The sequence below is a fragment of the Syzygium oleosum genome, unplaced genomic scaffold, assembly GCF_021117445.2.
Source record: "Syzygium oleosum isolate NSW1041296 unplaced genomic scaffold, Sole_v2.1 Sole_v2.10, whole genome shotgun sequence".
In the NCBI taxonomy this organism is placed as follows: Eukaryota; Viridiplantae; Streptophyta; class Magnoliopsida; order Myrtales; family Myrtaceae; genus Syzygium; species Syzygium oleosum.
Genome location: NW_026607494.1, coordinates 10,904,745 through 10,915,527, shown reverse-complemented (window position 1 = coordinate 10,915,527; position 10,783 = coordinate 10,904,745). Strand labels below are relative to the sequence as shown.

The 10,783-nt window shown below is 40.8% G+C and overlaps 1 protein-coding gene across 2 annotated transcripts; it reads left to right on the top strand.

Annotated features, from left to right (window-relative positions):
- Positions 1–5,346: 5,346 nt before the first annotated feature.
- Positions 5,347–9,905, top strand: LOC115680042 (equilibrative nucleotide transporter 3-like). 2 transcript variants are annotated; one of them, XM_056315273.1, is made up of 11 exons: positions 5,347–5,847; positions 6,285–6,423; positions 6,519–6,578; positions 6,761–6,865; positions 7,470–7,625; positions 7,718–7,861; positions 7,955–8,060; positions 8,533–8,708; positions 8,784–8,944; positions 9,114–9,372; positions 9,463–9,905. In XM_056315273.1, exons 3-11 carry the CDS (start codon positions 6,540–6,542, stop codon positions 9,568–9,570), a joined length of 1,254 nt encoding a protein of 417 aa, XP_056171248.1. In that variant the 5' UTR covers positions 5,347–5,847; positions 6,285–6,423; positions 6,519–6,539; the 3' UTR covers positions 9,571–9,905. The 2 variants fall into 2 exon arrangements, with proteins under 2 accessions (XP_056171248.1, XP_056171247.1); XM_056315272.1 differs by lacking the exon at positions 6,285–6,423.
- The last annotated feature ends 878 nt before the right edge of the window (positions 9,906–10,783 follow it).

Below are 10,783 nucleotides of genomic sequence, written 5' to 3'. Positions count from 1 at the left end.
TTTACCGCTCATCTCCTCAATAATCTCATCTTATCTAAAGACCCATGTTGAGATTGAATTATCTTTGTTATGTTTAGCCAAATGCTTTGTCATAATCAAACGGCAAACAAGAATCACGGGATACGTGGTATATTGACTTTATATGTCAAATTTCATATTGGTTGAATTATTTCAATTGTAAACCATAGTGCTTTGGGGGTCTTAAGTTTTCGCCGTCTCTATTGACTCTCTGTCTCTTTCCAACGAGGTAAGAGAAAGCCTACATAGGTCAAGTCTCTTAATTATCGTTACTGTTATTATCTTCTTCTTCTTTTTGGCGAGGGAAGGTTAATAAAGAGCTGAAATTTCACAATGCATGCTTGCCACCTCCTCTTTTCCCCATTTAAGTAAACCATGCTTTTCTATGTACGCCATGTGAGCTCGAGCTGATTGGTGGTTTCTACATGCAAGGCAAAAGTCAAAATGAAGAGAAACCAGAAGAAGCAGATGATGGCAGGGGTGGTTCAGATGCAAAGTGTGCATGCCAGGCAAGAAAATAGGACATACACGATGATTGGATGCTTCCTCACGCCATTCCCTCATGCAGATGACACCATCATTATGCTTTCTTCCCTCCCCCCGAGAACAAGATCGGCAAAGTCTGATTGGGACAAAATTAAACCAAGGAGGTGCTCCTAATTGGACGACCCTTTTCGGCCTTTGAATGCGTCCCAGAGATGATCAACTTGAAATGTATGAATTGGTAATGTTACGTTGTTCGGATAGAGTAACGAGTTTATCTTCTGTACACAGATGGTATGTGAATTGATGCACTGGCAAATCTTATTTCGATAATAATTGTGGAGTAAACTTAACCATAGCCGTTTGTATGGTGACAAAATCTAAATTATGAGAACTTCAAAGTTGAAATATCGAGTGTAGAGTATCGAAATTGAAAGATCTTATTGCATTCTTGTAACTCGTGTTAAATAGCTAAGGGCATATACACACCCTTGTAATTGAATACTTTTAGCACAAAAGTTGGTATTTTCCAATTTTGAAATTTAAAGAAAAATGCATCGTGAAGTCTTCTTGCACATTAGGTTGATTTTTAACTGCAAAGTACTTTTGAAACTTAGATTCTTGAGTATTTTCTTTTATTAAGAAATAAACTTTCAAAAAAGTCTAAAGAAAAATTAAGGGATGTAATGATAATATTTAGATTTGATGTTAAAAAAACGGAACATTAGTTGTTCAGTAACTAAACATGAATGAATTGCTCATGCAAGGCATTACCTTTGTGTCGGCACTTTGGAAATGAAAGGAAGGAAAATCAACACAATCTCCAATGTGAAAAGTACTGGTAGAAAAAATTGAAAAATACACTTTACTATTCTTAGAAATAAATTATTTGGTTTACAATTTTTTTTGAAATAATATGCTTTCAAATTCATAGAAAGATTGATTTAATTCCAATTAAAAAGATTGGCACATATTGTAAAAAAGAAGAGATCGAAATGATTTTTTTTTTTGGTAAGGTAAATCGAAATGATTTTTGTGCGGTGAAAGTTTTACAATTGCCGATGGTCCGTCTTTTTTTTAAACACGATTAGTTTTTGCATGAACTTTTAATTAATGTGCTGGAAACGATCGTGATTAACAAAACAAAATGTCAGAAAGTGTGGTTAAGCGTACTTGCTTGCAATGAGTTTGTACATCGTTGGTGATAGGAACATACATTGCATTTCGATGCGCTCGGTGTCATCTTAAAACGAAAAATTTTACCGGCACAGTTCATTCGGCCTCAGAGAAACGTCACATTCCACGATAACTGGGTCCCATTTTCCTGTCCAACAACTTCCGGGACGCGTGTCGAAAGGCGATATTCTGTCAAAGACAGGGGGGTCATTGTAAATTGGAAAAGAGCAAGGGGGTGTCAAAGTTTAATTCATCTTAAACGAAACAGAAGAAGTTCGAGAGTAATTCATTTGTTTTTTCGGCTTTGGGTCAATAGAAAAATCGGGGGAGCACCGCGCCTGAAGGCGTACGGGACGGGCTCCTTGTCCAATGATTTGCATTAAATTGTCTTATGAGCCCAAGATCGAGCCCAATTCTTTTCACTCATACCCAGATTCCATTTACCTACTCATAATTAATCCTCGATTTATTAATGTATACGCATATATTATAATGTCAATGTAATGGATGTTTCTGACTTCTCTCGGTTGAGTTAGATTATGAATTCCGAGATTGTGATGATTTTGAACATTGAGAGAATATCGAGGTGACCTCATGTTTGTCTCGACAGCTCCGTGACCATTAATAAACAGACAAGGGGACAATATTTGGTACACCCCATTTGAAATATTCTGGTGATTGAAATTTGCCACTTTTATCAAATTTTGGTTGAAGTTTCATGGTCGGGTGAGTTCCAGTGGGGCGCGATTCTAACCTTCAAAGGCCTTGCGAAATCGGCCCCTTGGGCCCGTCCAGCCCAGCAATGTGGAAGCCCGGTTTCTCCTCCCTTGAGGAGATATATGGCGTGGTCGGTCGTATCGCACAGCAACGGAGGAAACTCGGCCGATCAGAAGCGAGGGTTTCGTAGTCCACATGGAAAATTTTGGCAAGACACGTTGTGATTAGTTGGACACGTCGTCCAGGCGTGTAACCTATGCGTAAAATACTTTGCTTCCAACCCCTCGAGATAATTAAATTGCTAGTGTGACGGACCATGATTCTCGCACATTCTTATACCATTGTGAGTGGAGCTTAGTGGCGTTGGGATGAAGAGTGAGTGATGTGATAATACAACTAGTTCATGAGAGTGTCGTAAGGGTGGTTTGTGCTAAGAGTTCTAGGTTAGAATGAATAAACCTTTGGGAGCTCTAAAGGTGGGATTGGCGTCTTGTGCACAAACTGGTCAAAAGCTAATGCCGTTCTACCGATGAGGTCATGGCAAGCCAAAACTAGTTATTGTGCCTAAAGTGTTTGTGTGTCTTGTACGTGGATGTTATTCGCCGTTGTGTTCTTTAAAATAACTATAGAAGGAAGGCTAGCCTGGTGTTCTCGGCTTGTCAGGCGTCGCACAGGCTATTTCGTGGTAAGGAATTGCCGGCTTGTGACAAATGGTATCAAAGCAGGATCCCATCAGTAGATAGGTGATTTGGGATAAACCCGTGGTCTACCCGATCTTATGAGGGCAAAGAGTGAATTGCCAGGGCTAAAAGGGCTCGAACAACATGCGTTTGTGTGCCTAAAGTGTTTGTGTGTCTTGTACGTGGATGTTATTCGCCGTTGTGTTCTTTGAAATAACTATAGAAGGAAGGCTAGCCTGGTGTTCTCGGCTTGTCAGGCGTCGCACAGGCTATTTCGTGGTAAAGAATTGCCGGCTTGTGACAAATGGTATCAAAGCAGGATCCCATCAGTAGATAGGTGATTTGGGATAAACCCGTGGTCTACCCGGTCTTATGAGGGCAAAGAGTGAATTGCCAGGGCTAAAAGGGCTCGAACAACATGCGTCTCTCATTTAGCTCCAAGGATGGCAATGGGGGCATAGGGAGGAACCAAATTACTCATTGAATAGGGATAATGTTTCTAGATCAATTGGCGAATCTCAAGAAGATGAATGCTATCACGTTTCCAACAAGGGGAGAACCGTCCATTGGCTTGCTAAGATTAGGAGAAGCTTAGTAGGCGAAAGAAGGTCTTGCCAAGGGAGTGCAGTTAAGCTCGGGTGCCACACTTGTTAGGAAGCACAAGTGATCGAAGATGCACGAACAATTTTGATCGAGGGAAGCTACCAGTGGAGTGGAGTTACTTGTTTTGTTGGGCGAGCATTACCATTCATGTAATTCCCAAGGAGTGGTGTTGATGGTTGGGAAATGCAAGGAAGCGACAGGATAGCCCGCAATGAGGGCGTTGCGGAATTGAGTAGGGGGGAACATCACGGATCGTGATTCTTCTGTACTTTCGTACCATTGTAAGTGGAGTTTGGTGGTGTCGGGATGAAGAGTAAGTGATGTAGAGAGAGTGATACAACTGGTTTGTGGGAGTGGCTTTAGGGTGATTTGTGCTAGGAGTTCTAGGTTATAATGAATATAAGAGCTCTGAAGGCAAGGTTGATTTCTCATGCATAAATTGGTTGGGAGCCGATATCGCTCTCCTGATGAGACCATGGCAGGCCGAAACCAGTTGTTGTGCCTAAAGTGTTATGTGTATCTTGCTCGCAGATTGGATACCTAAGCTAAGCTGGGTATGGTACGGTCCGATATATGGATATTATTCACCGCGCTATTCTTTGGAACAATTATAGCAGGAAGGTTGACTTAGTATTCTCGGCTCGCCAGGCATCGCACGGGCTATTCCGCGGTCAAGGAATTGCCGGCCTGTGACACTAACCCAGGGGAGAGAAGCAAAAGGGGAAGGGAAAATGACACAAATGATCTTTCAACTTTAAACCAATGTGCTATGTGGTCCATGAACTTTTACTTTGTTCAATATGGTCATTGAACTTTAGCTCATTGTGCAATGTAATCTCTGAACTTTTAAATTATTTAATGTGATCCTCAGACTTTTGGTACATATTCAATTTAATCTTTATACTATATGAAAATGTTCAATGTTATCCGTAAACTTGAATTAATGGAAAGATCACATTGAACATTTTTATATAATTCAGGAACTAAGTTGAACATGTATAGGAGCCACATTGAACTAATTAAAAGTTTAGGGATCATATTATACGTTGGGTCAAAATTCAATGACAATTTGTGTTAGTGTAAAAGGGAAGTTGAACTTTGACCAGTTTGATTTGATATTCCAAAAGCTAAACAGAAGTTTGGGTTTGTTTGTCTTGACTTATATAATTTCAAAAGAAAAATATCATTTTTTTGTTAAGATTATATGTGGACGCACACATTAACAGTTCTCTTGCAATCTCAGTGAGGTGCAAGAAGCCCACGAATGAACTTGTATCCATGGATCGTTCCTCTGTACTTCAATATTAAAATGGGCCTTCGGTTTCTATCCAGAGAAACGAGCCTTTGGTACCCACTGCCGGATCTTGCCATCATGCGTCTCACGATTGGTTAAAATGCGGTTATCTCCCGACGAGACTATCATCGAAAATCCACACGTGCTAAGCAGCCAATCGCCTGCAAATCAAGTTGACATCACGAAAAGGATCCCCTGCACGTGGAAAGTCAAAGTCCCGATGCATCCAATCCAACACAGCTCGCACTCGTTGAACGAAGGATCTTGTCGCATCTCTGCATTAAAGATTTGCTATCCGAATATTCTCTATCCAAATTTCGCCGAAAACACGTCGACTCGGATTAATTTCAAGCTAATATTTCCATGCCCTCGAACTACATGCCCGGCATATGAAAGGTGAATCTGAAGAACGTTTCGAGCCGCCAAACACAGAGATTCTCGGAGGGCGCAAGCTGATGAATAGATATGAAGTTAGGAAAGTCAAGCGCTGAACAGTAAGCCCAGAAAGGCAAAAAAAAAGATCGCGATGTGGTGGGGGCGGCATCGCTTGCAAATGGGATACTGAATCCGAGAGAGTCTATTCGATATTGTGTTACAGTCAAAGCCCACGCCGCTTTACTTGTTTGAAGTTTTAGATATTTCTAGGAATCGCCGATTCATCCGCAAACCCGTGGACAAACCGAAACTGCTGTTCCGGATTCTGGGTGTCTCTTGCATTCACACCTTTTCACAATTCAAACCAGTGTGAAGCCATCTTTTATTTTGTTCTTTTGCCCCTCGAAGAAGAGGATCGAGAACGAGGGTTCCAAGATTCGTTTGTAAAGTCCCCAGGAATCTCCCCCTTATCCACTTCCAGACACCCCCAGCCTCTACAAGGTGAAAAAACATCATCTTTACCTGTTGTTCATAGTGATCGTTGCCTTTTGCCTGAAAGATTTCGCGATATGGCCGGTTGTTTATCATTCCTTTGTGGGGTCGCAAGTGGGTATTTGTTCTCTTTGTTTATGGGTTGTGCGATTAGGTTTGTTGCATCAATAGGTTGATGCCCTTCGAATTCTGCATAATTTGAGTAGCTTTACGGGGTTTCTCTCTTTCTTTTCTATTCTCTGGTTTTTTAATTTTTGTGCCAGCTCTGTGTGAGCCCGTGGTTTCACACTCTGGGGGGAGCAAGATTGGACGAGTGATTATTGGAGCTCAAGTTTTTAATAATTGCTTTGATGGAGGCACGCCTCTCTTAAGTTTATTCCCAGGAGAGACATTCACATGGGTTTTGAGTTTCTGTCACTGATACTATTTTAATGTAAAGACAACAGTTTTTGGGTCAACAATGTTGATGTGAGGGTATCTTTCACGTAAGTGGCTCTCGTTCTACCGGTGTGAATGAACACTAAAGTGACCTTGCAATGAAGATGACGACGACGCTGAAAGACCACTCAAGCTCACGATTTCCATGTGAATGATTAGTTGTCTGTTTCGTTTGGAGTTGTGGATTATCCTCTTACATAAAAACAGTCTTGATGAAGTTGGTTGTTCATTATGTGTTGCAGCTGTTTGGGAGGAATTGAGAAATGGGTACCGTCAATGAAGATAGATCACCAACAAACAAGGTATGTGACCATGACAATTTGTAAAGTTACTTGCGCTTTTCAGGTAACCTCGAAACTCAGCGTTCTTTCGAGGGAACTTAAATCTCTGGAATTTGCAAAACTGTATAGCTGTCCTTTTGCAATGGAGATAATCCGTGTATACGTCTAACAAGCTTCTCATGCTTTCTTCTGTGATTGACCAGGGAAAGTATGCGGCGATGGTCGTGTGTTGGCTTCTGGGGAACGGCTGCCTGTTTTCATGGAATAGTATGCTAACAATAGAAGATTATTATGGCTACTTGTTTCCGGTATTTGCTCCTATCTTCTCTGGACATGTTTGTCGTTATACTACTAGAATGGCTTCTCTTCAAGATTTCCATGATTGGCGAGGCATTTGATGGATCCCAACTCCCTTTTTGAACTTGGTTTATAACATCATATGACTAACCTTTAGACCAGATTTTATTGCAATCGAGATGAACTTGGCCAAATTTTTAGATTTAGCTGTGAGAGCATTTTCTCTGTCAAAATCCTGCAACTTGGCCAACTTTGTCGGCTCGTTCTCCTTGGTAGAATCTCTCCGTGATCTTCATGGTGTCCTGCCCTTTAGATAAGTTGTACTCTGGACATCACGGTCTATCTCGTAGCTCATCAGAATTGCTCTCTTCTGGTTCTTGCCAACTTTGGTTCTGTTCACAGGATGTGTTAAACTGTTTTGAAGGTTGATGCTAGTATTTTCATTATGCAGTTTCCTTGCAGACTTTGGAGTATATGCATCTTGTTTTAGAAAGACTAGGTTCCTTAGCATGCTCTAATAGAAAGATGTATTGGATATGTCTAGTTGTGACACTGTCAATGTAGAGGTGTATGGTGATTCAGCTTATGAAACTTTGTCTTTCATTTCATTTGCAGAAATACCACCCCTTAAGAGTTCTAACTCTTGTCTACCAACCTTTCGCACTTGGAACACTTGCGGTATTAGCATACAATGAGGCAAAGATCAACACTCGACGGCGAAATCTATTTGGATATCTTCTTTTCTTCATTAGCACTCTTCTGGTTCTAGTTGTAAGTTGTCTTCTGGCACATATTGGTTCATAGCTTGGTCGAACACTCTGAATCTAATTCCTAGTTTTCTTTATCCATATTCCATGATATAGTTGGATTTAGCTACATCTGGGAAAGGAGGGATAGGAACTTTTATTGGAATATGCGCCATCAGCGGTGCTTTTGGAGTTGCAGATGCTCACGTGCAAGGTGGAATGGTTGGAGATCTTTCTTTTATGCGACCTGAATTTATTCAGGTAGGTATTCCTGGAGGGCGCTGCGCTACTTAATAAGTGGATTTGAGTCATTCGATATGTCATAAGTCTTTCTTTTTGCCAAATCTTTTTCAGTCTTTCCTTGCTGGTTTGGCTGCATCCGGTGCCTTAACTTCAGCTTTGAGGTTAATTACAAAAGCTGCATTTGAGAATTCTAAGGATGGTCTGCGCAAGGGAGCTAGTAAGTGCAAGTTTTCATAGGAGATACAAAGATCAAAATCTCATTTTCTGCTGTTGGTGAATGAATCATAGTTACAGGTGTTAAATTTTGTTTAAGATGGTGATCTGCAAGTCAAGTTGCATTTATCATTTATTGTTTCAAGATTTTGAACTAGGACGCTCTGTCAACATAATTTGCCCTCCGCTTTGCTCTTTAATTTACCGGGTTTTAGATAACTCCAAAAGCATTTTTTTAAGCCTTATATCGATACTCTTAATGGGAATAAACATTGATGGACATGTGTACATGTCTACTATCCTTTCAAGGGGTTATGGATGATCTGGTGGTAAGCGGACTCTGCTTTCTACTTTAATGTGACATTGGAAATTATTTTGCTCTTGTCTTCGAGTTATGCACTGCAACTTTATTTTATTGATTTAAATATGCTCCCAAACATGATCAACACTGATTTAACTCCACTTTTGTGGTGCAGTTATGTTCTTTGCAATATCTTCATTTTTTGAACTTCTCTGTGTTCTGCTCTATGCTTTCATCTTTCCAAAACTACCAATTGTCAAATACTACCGCTCAAAGGCAGCTTCTGAGGGATCTAAAACTGTGTCAGCAGACCTTGCTGCTGGCGGTGTTCAAACATTACCTCACCAAGAAGTATGTCTGCTCTTATACCTGAATCAAAACCAAAACCCACCTTGAATTAATGTTATGAGTTTGTCGTAAGTGCAGGCTGAGGAGGATCCAAAGCAGCTTGAGCGTTTGAGCAACAAAGAGTTGCTAATCCAGAACATCGATTATGCTCTTGATATGTTTTTGATCTATGTGTTGACGCTGTCTATTTTCCCGGGATTCTTATCTGAGGATACCGGATCCCACAGTTTGGGTGCATGGTAAGTTTCTATTTGGTTGTACTCCAGTAGTTTATGCATGTAGATACATCTAATTTGTCTTTCCTATTGCATATGTCATTGTTCATCGGATTGTTACTTTGATTTAGTGGTCTCTCTATCTACTTCTCTCTTCCACTTTCATTGTCTAACTTAATGTGGTATGCTCCAGGTATGCACTTGTACTGATCGCAATGTACAATGTGTGGGATCTCATAGGGAGATACATTCCGCTCATAAAGTTTCTTAAAATTGAGTCAAGAAAAGGGCTCATGGCGGTGATCCTCTCCCGTTTCCTTCTGATTCCCTCATTTTACTTCACGGCTAAGTACGGGGACCAAGGCTGGATGATAATTCTCACATCGTTCTTGGGGTTATCCAACGGTTACCTAACTGTTTGTGTCCTTACTTCCGCACCAAAAGGCTATAAGGTTTGTAATCAAACGCCATGCTACTGCATCAAAAAATTCAGTCTCTGCCGTATCAGTGGATTAACCTATATTTGCGATTTCGATCTGTAGGGTCCGGAGCAAAATGCTTTGGGAAACCTGCTCGTGTTGTTTCTTTTAGGGGGCGTATTTGCAGGAGTGACGCTGGATTGGTTGTGGCTCATAGGCAAAGGCTGGTGAAATTGATCTTGGTGAACTGACCGTAGGAGCTATACTCTGCATTATGGGAAGTGTTCATCTGACAAAGTACACTGTGGTTAGCCATCAGATGAGTTCTTGAGCATTCATTCAAACATCGCCTCTTGATCATACGTCTCGTAATTTATTTTGTACAGTCTATGTGCGTAAGTGATGAACCTCAATCCATACCATTGTTTTAGTACAAAAAACATGTCTTTATGAATTGTGCAGTTCTCCTTGAGGCAAAACACCACCCTGCATAAGTTGGTTTTCTTGCCTGGTATGATTTTGCATATCGCGTCTATCCACGTGTACTTTACGTGGCCTTCATCTGAGTTCTACATGGCCCTGTAAATTTTTCAGTTTTCCTTAGTGATCTCATGACGGCACTGGGATAATCAGTCAAGCACGGAGGCACGTCGCCTTAAACCCCTGTAGATACCTTCTATCTGTTCAGGAACTAGATACAGAAGTGAGGAAAATACCATTACGATATACAAATAGACTCATTTGGACTTCCATCGAAATTAAAACTAGAATACAAGCAATGTTGCGTTTGTAGTGGCAATTGTATTAGGATTCGATGAATCAATGGTACCTTCTTATATGGCCTTGAATAGATTCAGATACACACGGAGTTCTTAGCGGTTCTTATGGCATTTTGGATTAATCTTCTTTGCACTGTAAGAAACCATAGGCAAATAGAAGCATGAATACCGCAATTGAAGTGACACTCATGTCCATACCATAAGCTCATATTTACAACCAATATCATAGACCATCGTACTTAACACATGTCCAACATTCTTCAGTTCATTTCATATAATAGCATGGCCAATCCAGTGGCTTCCATCTGAGGAGGAAGATCCGGATCACACCAAGAATTTTCACTGAATGACAAATACTATCTTCTACATGAGTCCCCACCGGGCTGATTAATCAAACATGACGTTGGACTGTGTTGTTTCTTTGGGGGCATATCTGCGAGAGTGACGCTCGATTGGTTGTGGCTCATAGGCAAAGGCTGGTGAAATTGATCTTGGGGAACTGCCTGTAGGAGCTATGTTCTGCATTATGACAAGTATTCATATGACAAAGTACAATGCGGTTAGCCATCAGATCAGTTCCCGTGCATTCAATCGAACTTCGGTTCTCGATTACAAGTCTCATAATGTATTTCGTACAGCATGTGTGCATAAGCAACGAACGACCA